General features: G+C 52.0%; 1 protein-coding gene across 1 annotated transcript; it reads left to right on the forward strand.

Moving 5' to 3' along the window:
• Positions 1-1,300: 1,300 nt before the first annotated feature.
• LOC101827258 (trichoplein keratin filament binding) lies at positions 1,301-18,737 on the forward strand. The gene is made up of 13 exons (XM_005078949.4): positions 1,301-1,411; positions 2,057-2,250; positions 2,551-2,761; positions 4,545-4,601; positions 6,766-6,834; positions 8,120-8,293; positions 8,975-9,087; positions 9,237-9,303; positions 10,319-10,491; positions 11,278-11,359; positions 12,795-12,980; positions 13,537-13,680; positions 14,502-18,737. Exons 2-13 carry the CDS (start codon positions 2,057-2,059, stop codon positions 14,532-14,534), a joined length of 1,503 nt encoding a protein of 500 aa, XP_005079006.1. The 5' UTR covers positions 1,301-1,411; the 3' UTR covers positions 14,535-18,737.
• Positions 18,738-18,955: the final 218 nt, after the last annotated feature.

Raw genomic sequence — 18,955 nt, forward strand, 5'->3', positions numbered from 1 at the left:
AATACAGAGAAACCCTGTCTCGTAAAAACCAAAAAAACAAAACAAAAACAAAAACAAAACAAAAACAAAAACAAAAAACCCTGACATAGGCAGGGTGGCCCATATCACCTCGGCGGCCACACGAACAGAGCTGAGGTGTCTCCAGAGCTATGCTCAGAGGGAGCCTGACCACTGAGGAGGAACTGTACGTGTTCGTTCCTCTTCTCCCCATGTCCGGAGCTAGAGGGGAGCCAGGAGCCTTTGCCTCCCACCCCCCCCCAGCTTCCAGTGAGAATCACAGCCCGGCTCAGTGCTTGACCCTAACCCGCATCATCCATGGTGGACTTTCATCTCACAGAGCACAGAACATGCCAATAATGGGGAGAGAGGCTGCAGAGCTCCACTGCCCTTTCTGGCTTGGTCACAGCCAGGGGTGGGGTGGGCAGGGGTGTAGGCCATCCATGGGGATCTTCATGTATGGAGGCGGCATTCCACGAGTAAATATCTCACAACTGAAGGAAGGCCGAAGAATGCTCTCTTTGTACTGGTGGGATGGACATAGACCTCTGACTCCATACCCTCTAGTTAGCCTCCCTCTAGTCTCTTACAAGGTTGCTCCTAGGGGTCCCCAGGGTCAGCGGGTGAGGTGACCAACCAGGATTGACATATCTAGCATGCTGCAGGTTTGAACCTGGTTGTAGAGGCCCAACACCACCTTGGCTTCCATGAGAAACAGAGGAACAAAGGAATGTGTGAAAAAAATAAAATGGGTGGGAAAATTAAAGAAAAAAAAGAATGAGTGATGGAATATTTGTCTGTTATTTTTACAATATTTTGGGGGTACTGGGTGCTGGGGATTTTGAGTTCAGAGCTAAGCACATACAATCGCCGAGTTCCCCAGCCCTGCTTTGAAAAAAGGGAATAGTTAACGCATAAATACGTGCAGTCATGTGAGCTACAGTTATTAAAACCTCTGCAGTAATCTAAGACTACAGTAGAAATTTACCAAAGACTTGTAATTACCCAGATCAGCGGTTATTGGCCTCCGCTGCCGATGGGCAACACCCCGGGAGCATTGAAAATCATTTCTTTTTCTCTCGGGGCGTCTCCCTGGATTATTTTGATGCTCCCTGTTTGAGAAACATGGGCTTAATTCTCCTCTCAACTATTTCCTTGGCTTCCATCTCCACCCCAGTGACCACCACCCCGACTCTGGGTCATGACTCTGGCACTAGCGACACTTGCTGTCTATTTCCCTCCTACCGCGAGGGGGCGCAAGGACAACCCCTTCACTTTCTTTTCCCGGTGAGCGGCGTCGTCGCGCCGGGGGTATCTTGGCCTTCGCGGCCTCCGTAGTTCCGCGGGCTGCCCGGCAACCGAAGAGGAAACGGCTGGCGTCGCTGCCTCGGGCGCCGCGGGACTCTGGAATCCGGTGAGCGCGCGCTCGGGCTTAGGCCAGCGCCTCTTCTTGGAGAACTTGGGGTGCGGGGAGACACGAGTCAGAGGCTAGGCTAGGCCGAGGCGTCCTCTGTCGTCGCTGGTCGGAGGTCTCCGAACACCGGACGGGTGCATGTCGGGTGCTCTGCACACACTGATAATCTCTAAGTCATAGTCTCTAGTTACTTTTGTTGCTCTGGGGACAGGGCTTCCTGTTTTGCCCACGTTGGCTTTGAACTCCTGGACTCAAGTGATCTCGTGCTGCCTCGACCTCCAAAGTCCTTGGGGCTGCATGGGCCTGCCACGGAGCCCTGCTCGCCCCTGGCATTTTATGGCTTACCCGACCTTGTCAGGACGATGTCTGTGTCGGCAACGTCCCTGATAATGGCTGGCTCGCTGCCAGGTTCATTTAATTTGATAATTTGCAGCCTTGGTGGCACATCATTTAAAACATGCTGGCCTGGGCCTCGTTCTAAAGTTTTGGTCGTTCAGTTGTTCGAGGGTGGGAATGTGGGTCCTAAAGCTGTTATAAAGGTGGAGCCAAAGGGCGAGCGACCCTCGTAAAAGAGAGGAGAGCATCCAAGTCAGGGTTCCTGGGTTTGCAGCCGGCTTCGTTTCTGCCCACTGATGTCCCCTTCAGATGGCGCTCCCCACGCTGCCCTCTTATTGGTACACCCGGAGACCTCTGGACCAAGAGTTAGCACGTCAGCGCCAGCGAGAGCAGGAGGCCCACCTTCGCCAGCAGTGGGAGCAGAACAGCCGTTATTTCAAGACTTCGGACATCCACAGCTCCAAACAGGCGGAATGGAGCTCCAAGACCTCCTACCAAAGGAGGCAAGTATCAGTGAGTCCCTGCCTGCTGGTTCCTACCACTAGCTGCTCGGGGGATGTGGCCTCAGGGCCTTGGGACCATGGCTTGTGACAGCAATGAGTAATCTACATGGTGGTGCTATTCTAGTTGGAAATGGTGTGTGTGTGTGTGGGGGGGGATAACCAGTGAAGTAACGTGCATTTGGAAAGATAAAATGTATGCCAGCAGTTGCCTTCTCTGTAGGTGTTTGTGTTTAAGTGCATAAAAATGCATGTGGAACTGTGGCCTGGGTGTGACTGACGCACAGTGGGCTCCTTACCTAGCATGCACGCCTACCAGCGTGAGAAGATGAAGGAGGCGAAGAGGATGAGTCTGGAGGCCCGCCGTGAGAGACTCAGGCAGCTTGTGCTGGAGGAGCAGGACCTGCTGGCCGCTGAGCTGCAAGAGCTGACGCTGAGCATGAGCCTGCGGGAAAGAACAATCCGGGAACAGCACAAGGATCTGAAGTCAGCCCGAGAAGAACGAAGGAAACTGGTAACCAGCCTAGACCCGGGGAAGGTTGCAGAGTGGGAGTGTCCGCATCTGGGGGTTATTCTTGGGCGCCTTGGTCAGATGAGATGGCCAGTTAATTCCTCATCCCCTAAAGGCACCCGGCTCCTCTGAATAGTGCCACCAGTTGGGGAGCAATTATTTTTGCTGTTGGATTTTTGTTGTTATTTTGAACCGCTCTCACCATGTAGTCCTGGTTTGCCTGGAGCTTTCTTTGTAGACCAGCCTGGCCTCAAAGTCGAAGCGATCTGGCTGCCTCTGAACTTCCTCATGCTGGGAAGAAAGGTGAAACTTGCCTGGCCGAGGGCAAGCATTTAAAATGTGAGCCTGGGGGATAGCTAAGATCCAGCTCATAGCAGTAATCAGAACCAGATATGGTAGAATGTTCTGGATTGCAGGAGGTGGGGAGAACAGCCATGCTTTGTTGGCACTTTGAGCATGTAGTCATGTAGTCCAACAATGACTGTCTCACAACAGACAGGCCAGGCATCCAGCAGTCCACAGGTTTGGATGTCCTGCATGCCCAGCCTGGTGCTAGAGTCTGGAAGGATTTCTGGAGAACATCCGATTTTCTTTTTCTTTTTTTCTGAGACAGGGTTTCTCTGTGTAGCTATGGTGATTTATCATTTATGATTTAATAAAGATTGCCTGAAGTATCAGAAAACAAAGCCAGCCATACTTGTTAGCTGTAGAACCCAAGCAGTGGTGGCACATACATTTAATCCCAGGACTCAGGAGACAGGCAGGTAGATCTCTCTGAGTTCAAGACCACCCTGGCCTACACAAGAGTGAAGAATAACAGAGCTCACGCCTTTGGTCCCAGCACCTGGGATCACATGCCTTTAATCCCAGCCCTGGAGAGGTTTATAAAAGACAGGGACCCAATGTCTCAGGCTGCATTCTGAGGTTTATTCTCCAGCCACACTGAGGAGAGGCAGCAGTCTGAGGCTTGGTAAAGAGTTCGTGGAGACAGGACAGCCCTTTCAACCTGAGGTAGAGCTAAGAGCTAATGGCTGGCTTTACTTTGTCTACCCACAGACAATCTTTATTAAATCATAAATAATGTATTACCACATGTAGCCCTGGCTATTCTGGAACTTATTCTGTAGACCAGGCTGGCCTCAAACTCAGATATCCACCTGCCTCTGCTTCCCAAGTGCTGGAATTAAAGGTGTGCGCTATCAGTACCTAGCTAACTTCTGGTTTTCTGTCTGTAAGAAGTTGGAGTTAATGCCGGCCACAGAACAGGGTGGATGAGTTTGCCAGCAAGAGTGAGGGCAGACAAAAAGCGAGGGCCCATTCTTAAGTGCCTTTATAGGGAGTGTTTGGTTTGTGATAGCTTCTTCTCTGCCTCACAAATCACTACAAGTGATTCCTCCCTCCCCTCTTCAATTCTGCGGTCCCACAAAGGTCTGGGAACACTGTATTTTATCTTCAAGTGGTTCTGGTAACTAGCTTCAGTCTGTGTTTTTCAACTTGCTATGGGCTTGGAAACTCCTAGAAGAGAGCCAGCCATAGCATCAGATCTTAGCTAGCTCTTGGTCCATCCTGCTCTGATATCCTGTCCCCAGACGCGCGCGTGTGTGTGTGTGTGTGTGTGTGTGTGTGTGTGTGTGTGTGTGTGTGTGTGTGTGTAAGGAAAGCAGACTTGAGTGACAGATGTGTTGACATTGCTGAATGGAGGTCATGACCTCACTGACTTCTGTTGGCTTTGTCTAGATGAATGTATTTGAACAGTGACATCAGGTGTTCTGTGTTTTCTCCATAGATTGCTGAACAGCTTTTATATGATCACTGGAAAAAAAACAATCCCAAACTTCGTGAGGTGAGAATTAAGAGCCTTCCATTGCTTTGCCTGGGTAGGTGACAGGGTGTTTTCAGATCGTGTTTGAACCTGGATTCAGAGGACCAGGCAGAGAGAGGCCCGGTGACAGGACTACGCAGTGTCAATGAGCTCTGCTGCACAGACTGCCGCTGGGGATGTGCTCCCACAGACTGAAGAGACCTGGGCGGGTGGGCTCAGGACGTCTCTAAGAGCAGTTTCTGTGGAGGAGTGTGCAATGATGCTGGCTTTAGTTCTGTAGTACGGAGTGAAGAAAGGGCCTTCTGGATGGAGGAATCTAGGAGAACTGGCCTGTGGTGCGAGAACAGAGCCAGGAAGCTGTGAAAGGCCAGGTGGGACCTGGGGGGCAGATAGCAGGACTGGGGGGCCAGATAACGGGACTGGGGAGCCAGATAGCGGGACTGGGGGCCAGAGAGCGGGACTGGGGGGTCAGATAGCAGGACTGGGGGGCCCGATAGTAGCGAGTCCTGAGGTGGTGAAGCTGAAGTAGATGGGCTAGACCTTGAGCAGCATTGCCTGGCCTCCTTCAGCAGTGTGGGGGTCACAGCTGCATCCTGGGGCACCCTTTCGGCAGCATTGTTGGCATGAGCTGGGTGGAGGGTGCTGCTGCTGTGGGGCTCCTAAGGTGAAGGCTCAGACAGGGGCAGAGGGGACACCTGGGGACAGAGAATGTCTTCCTTAACATCACTGAAGGGTATTCAGCCTGTTACTGATAATGTTTATTTGCTTCAGTGTTTGTGCAAGTTTGGTTCTGTCACTTTATATAGCTTCTTAGGCCTAAAAATTTCCAGGTGAGATGGGCTCAGCAGGTAAAGGTGTTTGCTACCAAACCAGGTGACCCGAGTTATCCCAGTACCAACAGAGAGGAGGGAGAGAGCCAACTCCCACAAGTTGTCCTCTGACCTACAGACACACAGACACACACACACAGACACACACACACAGACACACACACACTAAATAAATGTAAATACTAAAATAAGAAAGTTGGGTGGGGTGGTTCACTTTTTTAAATCTTTTTTTATACACTTTTTTTTTCCTAAGATTTATTTAATGTATACAGTGTTCTGTCTGCATGTATCCCTGCAGGCCAGAAGAGGACACAAGATCTCATTACAGATGGTTGTGAGCCACCATGTGGCTGCTGGGAATTGAACTAAGGACTTCTGGAGGATCAGCTAGTGTTCTTAACTACTGAGACATCTCACCCCCACTCCTTTTTTAAAATCTTTTTGGTATCTTGAGATAGGGTCTTCCTGTATAGCCCTGGCTGACCTAGAACTCATTATGTAGACCAACCTGTCCTTTGAACTCACAGAAATTCACCTACTTCTGCCTCCTAAATGCCAAGATTAAAACATGCACCACCACCCTTAGGCTCTGGCTCACTTCTTTAATCCCAGCACTGGAGAGGCAGAAGCAGGCAGATCTCTGAGTTCAAGGCTGGCCTAGTCCAAAGCTGCTACTGTGTAAAGGAAGTTTTGATGAGCCAAGCTCAGGGCTGGTTCTGCTTCTCCTGGGCTGTCCTTTCCAACTGCAGGTCCTTTTCTGAGTGTGCTGGGATGTGTCCTGCTTACCAGGGGCTCCGGGAGCATGCTAACTGGGCTTAGAAGCAGCAGGTCTTTGGTTTCCTATCTGCTGAGTGTTCAGATTGGTTTTGTTGTCATTGATTTTATGGATTACTGTGTGTATGAGGGGCACAAGTGTGCCATGGCGATTGTCTGGAGGTCAGAGGACAACTTTTGAAAGTCAGAAATTTCTCTCCTCCCACCTTGCTGAGGTAGTGTTTGTCTTGTTTCTGCCACTTGGCTGAGCACGCCAAGCTGGCTAGCCCTTGAGTTTCTGGGCTTCTAGGCAGTTCTCTGGCTTCTGCCTCTCATCTTACCACAGAGCTGCTAGGGTCACACACATGCCACCACGTCCTGCTCTTTACATAGGTGGCTCCAGAGGCTGAGCTCAGGTATGCCGGTTCACCTTGAGTGTGTCGTCAGCCCTCTCTTACTGTTCTCATTGGGTTCACCTTACACTTGAAGTTGACAGAGAGAGTCATGGGCAGGTTCCAGCAGATGGCACAGACAGCAAGCAGGTCACCTCTGTCTCACCCAAGCCCACAGGGAAACGAATATTCTCTCTTTCTCACCCTCAGCTTGAGTTGGACCTTCACAAGAAGCACGTGATAAATTCTTGGGCGACACAGACAGAAGAAAAAAACCAGGTGTGTGATGTGTGACGGCACTCACTGTGCCATGGCCCCTCCCCTCCTCCCACTGTGTCTTGTTTCTATACTCTCGGCTAGATGAGCAGCAGGTGCCTGCCTGCATGTTTGCTCTGTGTGTGCCTACATGCATATTCATGCATGTGTCTGTGTGTACAGGTGTGTACACATACATGTGTGGGTGTGCATGTACATGTGTGCATGTGTGTGTGTCTGCATGTGTGTGTACATATTGTCTGTGTGGATGCAGGTGTATGCATTTTTGGGTGTTTGTACGGGTATGTGCATGTGTGGGTGTATATGCAGGTGTGTGCATGTGCTTGCATGGGTGTGTGTTCAGGTGTGTACATGTGTGGGTGTATATGCAGGTGTGTGCATGTGTTTGTGTGGGTGTGTGTTCAGGTGTGTATATGTGTGGATGTGTGTGCAGGTGTGTGCATCTGGACAACCTCTGGTGATGCTCCTCAGGAGCCAGCCGTGTTTTCCTGAGATAGGGTCTCTCAGTGGTCTGTAGCCTTCCCACGTAGACTACTGGGGAACTATGTGACTCACCAGTTTCCACTTCCCGGAAATGAAACTACTACAAGCATGTGCCACTTTGGCCAGCTTTTTAAAATACTTTTTACAAAGTTATTTTTCTGTGTATGGGAGTTTTGCCTGCTGTATCTGTCTACTTCAAGCATGTCTGGCACCTGGGGAGGCCAGAATAGGGTGTCAGGTCATCTGGATCTGGAATTATGGGCAGCTGCGAGCTGTCATATAGGTGCTGGGAATTGAACCCAGGTCCTCTGGAAGAGCAGCCATAGTGCTCTTAACTGTGGAGCCATCTCTCCGGTGCCTAGTTTTTACTTTTTACTTTTTTATGCTTGAGTGTGTGTCACACATGTGCTGGTATCAGAGAGGCCAGATGGGGACATCAGACAGCTGGGAGGTAGTGCGGGTGACTGTGAGATGCCTGAGGTCGCTGCTGGGAGCTGAGCCCTGCTCGTCCTCTGGAAGAGCAGAGGAGCCGGTAACTGCTGAGCCATCTCTCTGGCCACAGCGTCATAAACCTGTATCGCAGGCACGCAATCCTGGCTTATCTATCGCAGCACCTTGGGGAGTCCAGTGTGTACACATCACATTGCTTCTGAGTTCATTGTGTTATGTTGTGGAGGGGGAAGAAGCCTGATGCCCGAGTCCCAGGGTCACTGCTGGAGAGGTGGGGTCCAGGCTGAGCCAACTGAGTGGCAGCAGCGAGCTGAGTCTCTGCGGGCGGTTTGCTGATAGGGCTGCCCTCTGTTAGCAAAGAGCCAGTGCGGAGCAGGAGAAGAAGCGGTTTGAAAATGAGTATGAAGCTGCCCGCAGGGAAGCGATGGAACGGATGCGAGCAGAGGAGGAGAGGAGGCAGCTGGAGGACAAGTTGCAGGCTGAAGCCCTGCGCCAGCAGATGGAGGAGCTGAAGCAGAAGGAGATGGAGGTGAGGGGCCCTCGAGCCCGAGGCAGCCGCTCTGCCGCAGCCTGTGGGGCAAGTGCACACATTTCCAGGGCAGTTCTAAGATGGCAGCAGAGCTGGGGATTCTATGGATGGATCCCCTTCACAGCGCTGGGTGCCCCTCAAGTGTGCACTCCTTTGAGGTTCTGCTGTGACCCTCCATGGTGTGCTCAGACTTTGGGACATTAATGGACACCTGTCCACTTGGATCGGGGGCTTTCCAGTGGGACATGCTGTAGCACACAGTGTTCCCCTTATAGCAGGTTCTGGGTCTCAGAACGTGAGCCATGAGGGATTTTGGTCCAGGAGGCTGTCCTTGAACACTGGTTTCCTGAGAGAACTGAGCCTTGTGTTGAGATGGAGGGAACCTCATCTCTCTGGTCTCTGACCATTTACCTTTCCCAGCCCCATTGTTTTAATAACTAGAAATTGAGTGCCCATCACTAATTCTAGATGCTAGAGATAGGACCTGAGGAAACAGAAGTTAAGTCAGAGTATGTGGGGCCTGCACAGAAAGGAAGTTTTGTTGAGGTGGGACTCGGAATCCCACGGAGGGGACCACAGAGGAGGCCAGGCCGTGCTCATACAGTGCCTGCCAGAGGTGGAGATGATGTAGGAGGACAGTCTGGCTGCCCACCTTACTTGAGTTTGCTGTTGTAACCATAGGCAACCAAGCTGAAGAAGGAGCAGGAGAACCTGATGAGGCAGCGCTGGGAGCTGGAGAGGCTGGAGGAGGAGAGAAGGCAGATGGCAGCCCTCCGGCGCAAGGCAGAGCTGGGGTGTGTGGGGAGCCTGGGCTCTTCCCAGAGGGGGGGCCTCTTACCTTCTCAGACTTCATGGAGTCTCCCCGGAACCAAAAGGGGTGTGGCCTGCATGCTCAGTTGTCGATTGGCCATGCGGACTGACGCTGCTTGATGCCCATCTTTAGGCGCTTCTTGAGACATCAGTACAATGCGCAGCTCACCAGGCGGACCCAGCAGGTCCAGGAGGAGCTGGTGAGTGAAGACGCCCCAGCAGTCCCTTCATCCTTTGGAAACAGCATCCTCAGGAGAATTGCAGCACTCATGGGAGTGGGGAGAAGCCGGTGGATGGTACAGAGGAGTCGAGGACTTTGCAAACATTGGGCCACACTTGACCGTGCTGTCAACACTGTTCCATAGCTGAACTGTGAGGGCTCGGCAGCTCCATGGTGGACTGCCTTAGGTGATCCAGATGCTAACGACTCAGCTGGATCATTTCACAGTGTGGGCACTTGATTCCGGCTCAGTGAGGCGCCGAGCGAGGCCCTCCTCCATGTCCTTCCCACCTCCGGAGATGGCTGCTTCGGAGCGAGCGTGCCCCTGGCTTGTTTACATACACTGCTGCGTTCACTTCCAGTTGCCTTGCTCAGCACATTTCTTTTCGATGTGGTGGAGTGGACACTAGTTGGGCTGTTTATTGGTAGCTGTTTGGTATTCCTGTCACAAGTTTTAATGAGCTTGTGAGTGAGCACATTCAGATTTCCTGACTCTTTGCCTCCTTTGTTAGACCATTGGCTCTGATGTCACTGTTCTGCCCCCACCCCTAGGGTCCCCTCACCCTTTTGTTGTATTATATAGACATAGATAATAGGTCACTTCCTCTCAGTGGTGATTTTGAGTTTTCCCCATTTACAGTAAAGCTGCAGTTAGCAGTTGATACATGCATCTATGTTCATGCACTGCTGTGAACTGAAGCCGAATAGCGCTCTCAAATGTGTCATACACATCCAGGGACATGTGCCTGTGGTGGCACATGTGGCGGGAGGGGTCACTTCAGCGGGAAGCTTCTGGGCCAGTGCAGTACATGAAGTGGGCCTAGGTGGTTATGCAGAAGCAGTCCAGCCCTCCCCTTCTATCCTGAGAATACTTCAGGCCCTGCATGACTGCATGTGTGGGACATGGGACATGCAGACGGGGCTGTGCAGGGAGGCGGCTCCTCTCTGTCTCCTCACTTGACCCCATCACCCATGGGCTACACTCCCTCCTCTAGGAGGCAGACGGGCGGATCCTGCAGGCACTCCTGGAGAAGGAAGATGAGCAGCAGCGTGTCCAACTGGCCAGGCGGGAGCAGGCCCTGGCTGATGCAGCCTGGATGAAACAGGTCATCGAGGAGCAGCTGCAGCTGGAGAAAGCTCGGGAGGCAGAGTTGCAGCTACTGCTGAGGTGAGGGGGCAGCCGCTGGCCTCTACTCTGGTTCTGTGAGACGCCCTGTGAGGTCACTGGGTAGGCCACTTGTTCTGAAGCATCTGTCTTGTAATTCATCATCCCCAGGGAACATGTCTGCTAGTAGCTTGGGGTAATGACCTAACGTTAGTCAAGGTGGGAATGATTACTGTTCAGAGTCATCATCTAAAGTCTTAAAACCATGTGCAGAGAGTGGTTTTTACAGAGCCTCTAAGATCTGTAAAAATCAACCTGTATCCTAATATGCTCCTAAGGACAGTCCTGCCATGTTGCCTTGGCTGGTCTCCACCCCTTGAACTCCTTGGGACCCAGGGGCTGGGACTGCTGGCCTGTGTGCCCAGCTTTGGGGGTCTCAAAGTCCAACTCACAGATGGAAACAGCCAAATAACAGGCAACACACACTGATATACAGACACTGTTCCGCCAAGTGGTGGGTACATGGCTTGTGGAGGCCCGAGCAGCTAGCAGCCATCCTGGGCGTGTGCTGATCAGGCTTGGGCACAGGTAGTGTCCTCCTGCCTCCTGTTTCTGGTCCTGATGATTTATTTACCTCAGTGCTAAATGGCTGTGGTACTTTTTTTTTAATGTAAGAAGATTAAATGATGACCTAAAATACTGGAGAAGTGTTGTCCTTAGCTGTCACCTTTGGGAAGCTGTGTGGATGTGCTTGTCTGAAGCTTGGCGGTTGTGTGTGCTCTGTCTGCCATCACTCCCTGCCTTTGGTGGGGATATAGAGCCTCTGTTGTCCCTTTTGTGCCTGTCCAGGGAGGAGGCCAAGGAGATGTGGGAAAAGAGAGAAGCAGAGTGGGCTCGAGAGCAGAGTGCGCGGGACAGACTGATGAGTGAGGTAATTCCAGCTGCAGGGGCTTGGACGGCCCATGGGGATGTGGGTGACCCCGACTAAATCAGCCCTGGTTATCTTCAGTAGCGTTTACATCACTGTGTAAGTAACACAAGCTTACTAGAAAGAATTCAGACTTACAGAAAGAACAGCACAAGTCCTGAGAGCCCTCTCGTCCACGGCCGCTTACTGCTCTTCTGTCTGCTGTGGCTCAGAGCGTGGCTTAGCTACATGCAGTTCCCCATGCTGTCTGAATGGGGCGCTCTCACCAGCACATCCAGCATCTTGTCAGCGAACACCGCATGCCTGCACCTGCACCTGCCCGTCCTCCCTCCTCAAGTGGATATTCTATGAGGCGCCTGCAGGGCACCTCATGCAGGAGTGTGTGTTCCCTGGGGCCAGCAACCAGCAGTAGACCCGAGTGTGTGAGAGGACCAGGGGATCTGGCTGGCAAGTCCTTGTCACCCTGCGCTGAAAGCTGTGCTGACGTGGGCTGGATGATCAGTTCTGTTGGGAGATCAGCCCTGGTCGGTCGGTTGGTTGGTGCTTGCCTTCGTGTAACATAGCATCCACCCTGCGACTTCCATCCCCCTGGTGATGGCCACACTACGTGTCCCCCTCCTGACAGTGCAGGTGTTGGCCATGTCTGGGGGCTCCTTGGTTCCTGGGATGGGGTAGGGGAATCTCATTGCTCTGGCTCAAGGTCCAGGTTCCACAATAGCAGGTGTCTGCTACTCGGAGCCCCAGAGGATGGTGTGACTGTACACTGTTGCCTGTGGCTTGCTGTTGGCAGGCTGAGTCTTCCTGTATTTGCCTGAAGCTCCTGTGTGCCTGTATAGAGGGCTCTCCAGTGTCTTCCCCCGTAACACTGCTGTGACCTGTAGGCTGCTGCCTTAGTCAGGGTTTCTATTGCTGTGATAGAACATGTGACCTAAAGCAGCCTGGACAGGAAAGGGTTATTGAGGCTTAAAACTCTCAGGTCACATCCATCACTGAGGGAGCAGGGCAGGAACTTGGAGGAAGGAGCTGATGCAGACACCATGGAGGGGAGCGGCTTACTGGCTTGTTCCCTATGACTGGTTTAGCCTGCTTTCCTACATAACTTAGGACCATTTGCCGAGGGGTAGCATCACCCACAGTGGGCTGGGCCCTTCCATGTCAATCATTAACCAGGACAATTCACCGCTGACTTGCTTGTAAGCCAACCTTATGGAGGCATTTTCTCAACTGATATTACTTCCCAGGTGACTCTAGCTTGTGCAGAGTTGGAAGGAAATAAAACTAATCAGGACAGTTGGGATGGCTGGGGAAGGGCCCACACCGGCCTGTGGCCCAGGTCTGCTGCCTGTGAGTGAGGATTAGGCTGGATGAGCTGCATCCTGTGTGAAGCTGGGACTGGGTGTCTTCCACTGAAATGCAAACCTTCTTTCCCCTGTGCCAGGTTCTGGCGGGGAGGCAGCAGCAGATACGAGAAAAGATGGAACAGAACTGGCGGGCTCAAGAGGAGACCCTAAAACACAGGGAGAAACTCCTCCAGAGTCTGGAGGAGGCAAGGCAGTCAGCTCAGCGTGCAAAGGAGGAGCGTGAAATGCTGAAGTCAGCCAGGAAGCAGGAGCTGGAAGCCCAGGTGGGCACCGAGGGCAAGGGCAGCCCCTGCAGTCAGGACCCTGGAGGCAGCAGGCCCTGCAAGGCTCTCAGGACACCGTAGAGCAGAGCTCAGAGTTATGTGACTCAGCTGCTTTGCTCACATCCAGATCCCTTTTGATTTCTGTGTTAGCCCTGACATTTGCCTGTGAGGCTGAATATGGGTTTGTGTACCTGTGTGCAGTGTCCAGGGAGGCCAGTAGAAGGCACTGCATCCCTTGGAGCTAACTCACAGGCAGGCGAGAGCCACTTACCTGCGGTTGCTGAGAACTGAACTTGCTCCTCCGTAAGAGCCATTTGCCCTCCTAACTGCTGAGCCATGTCTCCATGGCACAGGCTTCCTCCTGGTTCCTTTTTTTTCTATCCCATTGCTCTCCAAACCCACGGCTGCATCCAAAGCTTTTGCAAGGTCCATAGCACTGTCCCCATGGCCTCAAGTTCCCATCCTGGCTGCTGGCACTTGCCATCTGCCTCTTTGCTGGGAGGCAGGGCTCTGCCCCATGGGCCTTGTCTCTGGTGACTGTGTTGTTGGTGTCCAGGTTGCAGAGCGTCAGCTCCAGGCTTGGGAAGCAGCCCAGCAGGTGGAGGAGGAAGAGGAGGAGCTCAAGAGGGCAGAACAGCTCTCTGATGCTCTGCTGCAGCAAGAGGCCAAGATCATGGCTGAGGAGGGCTACCGGCCTAAGGTAGGCACCTGCCAGGTGACTGGCCGCCACGTCCCATCCTGGGCTCTCTTGTCCCTCCCTTGTGTCTGTCTTTTCTGGCTGGTTATAGCCTCAGTGCAAAGGCCATCCCTTGACTGGACCTCAAATGGTCCAAGTGGTTTTTCTCTGGTTCCTGTTGCTTCAGTCTTTGCAAAGATGGAGGGCCTGACTGCTGGTCTTGTACCTGTCCACCCTGTTGGACAAAACACAAATGATGACCATATTGGTAAGAGGTGACAGTGGGATCAGGTGCCAACTGCCAGTGAAGCCAGGCGACGGAGAGACCTACTTCCCTGCTCCCCCTTTCCCTTGGCTCTTATCTCTTTCTGTGTTGTTCTTGAGTGACTTGTGTGAGCCCCGAGCAAGGCACCATGTTGTGAGGGACCTGCTGACCAGGCTCTCTGTAACCGGGAGGGACTCAGGCCACCTGGCTCCTGGCATTCCGAGGGGTGTGCGCTGCAGAGAGAGGGCTGACTGCTTCACTGTCGGAGTGAGGGGCCGGGGTGGGCTAAGACTAGCGCGCTCTTTCATTTTCTGTAGGACTTCAAAGTCCGACTAGGCAGAGGGCTCCAAGCACAGGGAATAGCATTTCCAAAGTCACCTGAGCATGCGTCAGTGAGCCAGGGTCAGGGCTTCACGGAGCATCTCAGGGCAGGTCACAGAGGGTGGGCCTCCTTGTGGTTCAGAGTCAGGGTTTTCTCGGCTGTGAGTGAACACTCACTCGTGTGCTCCTAATAGAGTGGGAGGTCAGTTCCCAGAGTTCCAGACTGCCAACTTGATAAATCGTATGCTTTCTTTCTCAGCCCTATGGACATACCAAAATTGCCTGGGACTGACGACGAGCACAGGGAAGCATGCCAACTTGATGCACAGCTCCAGACATTTGTACAGTGCTTGGTTCTGACCAGGGCTCAGGATGTTGCTGGGTAGTTCAACCATGCCTGCTCAGGCACATCATGGTGCAGCTACATGTCAAGATGCCACAGATGTGCAGCGCCTAGTGAGAGCCCTCCCTGCCTCCCTCCCTCAGACAGGTCTTACAGACAGACCTGTTTATACTGCTGCCCAGAAGTCCTATCTAAGTAGATTTGAGAGCTGGTACAAGTTGTATTCCCAGGACAGGATATGTAGGTTCCCCTTGTCTCACCTGTACTTGTCAGCTCTAGATGGGACCATGAGCCAGAGGGAGGAAGGAACATTCCAGGTTTTAAAGTTGCCATTTAGTAAGTTACTCTGTTGAAGGCACACTGGTAGGTCTTGGTGTAGTTGTTTCAGGTTATTAGCTGCTGCATAGCCCCAGAGGTCCATGTGTGTGTTCTGGAAGAGCCTGGCAGCCTGGGCATTTATAGTGCTTTCTGGAAAGTGGGCGACAAAGAAGCTCTGTGTTCTGGAAGTGTTGTGAGGATTCCTTAAGGGCTGGGATGTAGCTCTGTGGAATGCTTCCCTGGAAGTCTATGGTCCTCATTTCAGCACCAGCACCTCCAAGAAAAAAAGAATCCCATAGAGCATCAGAACACATGCCACCCCTGAAGAGTCCTCAAGTCACCAGGTGGGCTAGCCTGATAAAGGCTTTGTTTAACTCTGTGAAGCTGTGTTACTTTGCCTGTCTGAAACACCTGATGGTCTTATAAAGAGCTGAACAGTCTATAGCGTGAAAAAGGATAGGCAGGGCTGGCATGCAGAAAGAATAAATAGGAAGAGAGATCTGGGGAGAGAGAAGAGGAGGAACAAGGGAAGGAGAGGAGGACGCCAGGGGCCAGCCTTCCAACCACCCAGCCAGCCACGGAGTAAGGTGTAAAGACAGGTATATAGAACAGAGAAGGATAGGGACTCAGGGGCAAAAGTTAGATGGGATAATTTAAGTTAAGAAAAGCTGGCTAGAAACAAGCCACGCTAAGGTTGGGCATTCATAAGAATAAGCCTCCCTGCGTTTATTTGGGAACTGTGGCAGGCCCCCAAAAAGCAAAGATTAAAAACAAACAAAAAACTAACTACAGTGTGTGACTTAATCGCTGTGCAAACTGAACTTCCACAAGCCAACACTGTGGGTTCTACACCCCTGGACCCTAGTACATTCCTCCATGACCGTTATTGGTATGTCATTATGTAACACATGACCCTGTTTGATTTAAAATGGTCCAAGATTTCTTCAGTAGGTTCCTCTCACAATCATTCTGTAATAGAGATGGGTTGCAGCCACTGTGGCCATGGGATAATAGATACTACGTACAGTTGTCCTCTGCACTATTCTCAGTGTAGTCTCCCTAGGGAAGTTCCCTCGCTGGCTAAGAACCCTGACTTAGCCACAGATACACGGACAACACTGCGTGAGACAGACCATGGTGCGACCAACAGGAAGGCGATACAGCCCTCTTTGTCTTCTTTTTCTGTTAGCTTATCAAGACAGCGCTTCTCTGTGTAGCCTTGACTGTCTTGGAACTCTGTAGACAACTCAGAGATCCACCTGCCTCTGCCTCCCCCAGTCCCATGTGTTTCCCCAGTCATGGTAATGGCAGCAAACTTCCAAACCAAGTTCTAGACACTAGTCATACCTGGGTAGGCTACTCAAAAGCAGTACTTAACAGAATTCCAGTTTTAAGGAAACAGTATGCATTATGGTGATTTCTAACAGGATAAATGGTACTTTTCATTCTGGCATGTGCCTGCCCAGCCTTGTTTATATGGTGCTGAAAATGGAATCCAGCCAGGGCTTTGTATGTTTGGCAAGTACCAACAGGACTACATCCATATTATTTTCACTTTGGTATTTGTCTGTATTTTATCACAGAGAACAGCTATAGCCTTTGAAATGTAATTTTAAAAATAAAACAGCTGGTGAGATGGTGCAGCATGTACATGGAGCCTGCTGCCGAACCTGGCCGCTGAGGTCCAGCCTCTGGGACCCAGAGAGCTGACTCCTAAAGTTGTCTTCTAAATAAAAACAGATGATGCGAAAGGCAGACAGCAGAGATAAACTTACGGGGTATGAACCAAACCCTAGCTCCTATGGCATGTCCCTGGCAGGGAACATTCACGGCTGTCCTGTCCTGTGTGAGGGAGTCTCCTGTCAGGGTCAGGCCCCTGCCGCTGAGCTCTGGGACTACGTGGAGTGTATGCCAGTCTCAGGAGGGCTCTTCACCTGTTCAGTGAGGTCAAACTGATCCTGGAGATACACACAAGCTTTGTTCAGCTGCCCTGAAGTCTAGAGGATAGAGGCCCACAGGGTCTTGGAAAGACTGCTTGGGTCTCTTACCTGGGCTCACAAGGTCACTTGATAACCCTGCATATAAGGCAGCCACATTCTGGGGGGGAGGAGCGAGCACAGCTCTCCTGGGCCCAGGTTCTGCTTCAGCCAGTGCCTGTCACACAGCAGCCAGATAACTCGTCTTGGGCCAGGTCTCCTTTCTGTGACATGAGTATGGAAATGTAGGCCATGGGGAGCTTCAACGGGGAGCTCAGAAGATCCAGCCTTCCAGGGATGCCTTCTGTGTTGTGTCTGCCAGGCATGTGGACAGAATTCTTCCCATTTGAATCTGGAGTGTTATACCTCATCCTCCTACCTTGCCTGGGGACACCCCTCTACTCAGGATGCACGAGCCTGGAGGGGGCAGGGGCTTCCTTCCTCAGCTCCTGTCAACACCCTGTGAAACCTGGTCCTCAGGCTGTTCCTGTGAGTGAACTGGGCAGTGTCTTCACAGAAACTGGTGTCAGGCAGCAGAGGCTAAGGGTTGCCTCAGTGTGAAACAACCAGAATAGATATCAGTGGGGAAAGGAGGCTCTGGCAGACAAAACAGACGGGGACCGGAGCCACTCTGGACTCCTTCCTTACCTCCCCCTTTTAGCTGCAGGTCTGCTGTCTTTATACTGAGCATCCACTCTCCTGGTAGAGAGAGCCAGGGTTCAGAGCACGGGCCTCATACCCCAAGCTGCTCCACGCTGCCTGTGTCAGCAAGTCTGAGCCTCAGGCTCCTGATCTACAAACTGGGGGAGTTCCAGTTCCTAGTTCTCAGGTGTTGGATAACTGGCAGGAGTGGGGGACTGCAGATAGCACCAGAGTAGTACCATAGTGGGGTTCTGGAAAGGGGCTGGAGAGAGAACACAGAAAGGTTGGAAGATACCAGTGTGTGGATTGACAGGTACAAACTGCAATTTCCAAATGTGCCTGTCTCTTGGGTGTTCTGGGCAAGAGATGAAGTTTACAGAGTAGGCCTCTCAGAAGCAGCAGCCCAGGCTAGCAAAGGGAAGAAGCCCAGGCTAGGTGAGTGTCAGCCTGGACTTTTGGGGAGAGTCTGACCAAGGTGGGCCTGAGAGATGGCAAGAGTTGGGAAGAGGGATTTTTGTAGGCAGAGGCTCTGGAGTCCCTGGACAGATGCTCCATTTGGGAAACAAGACTGAATTCTGAGTGGGTGTGGAGAGTTTGGGAACCTGGGAAGAGGGGAAGCTATGGAGCGTGTGGGATGGGGGATGAGAGCCAGGTGTGTGAGTTGAGGTCATGCCTGCTTCTCTTTGAGACCTGCTTCATGGCTGATGCCATGTTTGTGCAAAGCAGGTAGGCGGGTTTGCGGTTGGGCTAAAGCCTGGAGAAAGAGCCATGGTCAGAGGGCAGAGGTGAGCACCCTCCAGGACTTGTTACTGGACATCTCACACTGCTGGCCTGCTGGGTCCCTCTGTGAGGTGGCCTGTGCTTGGCCTACAGATGGAGGACACATTCACACAGTGCTGAGTCATGGCCAAAGCTTGTTAGTCCTTTCCAACGGCCTCAGTGGACACAAGAGCTCAGCACAGACCCCTCTGTGGAGACCCCAGGCTTTGGGACACAAGTGACAGTGCCATTTGTTTAAGTAGTCTTCGTGGTGCCCTGGCAGCAGGGTTTTGAGGCTTTCAGAGCCCATCACTGGCTACTTCTGCCACATTCTCAAAGATGCCTTGATTTTATGAAAGGTCAGATCCCTCACCTTTCCCAGGCGGGGAATCTGCCTCCTTGTGTGCCAGTTTCTTCTTCAAATGGAAATAAATCTTTCTTCATAGGTTGCTGTGAAGACTGAAGCAGTCATTATTTTGTGTGTGTCTGTAGGTGTGTGCACTTCCCTGTTCATTCACGGGGTTAGAGGACAGCTCACGAAGCCGATGGTCTCTACATGTGGGTTCTGAGTTCAAACTCAGGCTATCAGGCTTGGTTGGAGGCAAGTGCCTTTACTGGCTGAGTTATCTTGCCAGTGCTTTGAAGATGTCCCACGTGACCAGCAGTAGCAGCTGG

Source organism: Mesocricetus auratus, unplaced genomic scaffold (genome assembly GCF_017639785.1).
Source record: "Mesocricetus auratus isolate SY011 unplaced genomic scaffold, BCM_Maur_2.0 Super-Scaffold_100025, whole genome shotgun sequence".
NCBI classification, from domain to species: Eukaryota; Metazoa; Chordata; class Mammalia; order Rodentia; family Cricetidae; genus Mesocricetus; species Mesocricetus auratus.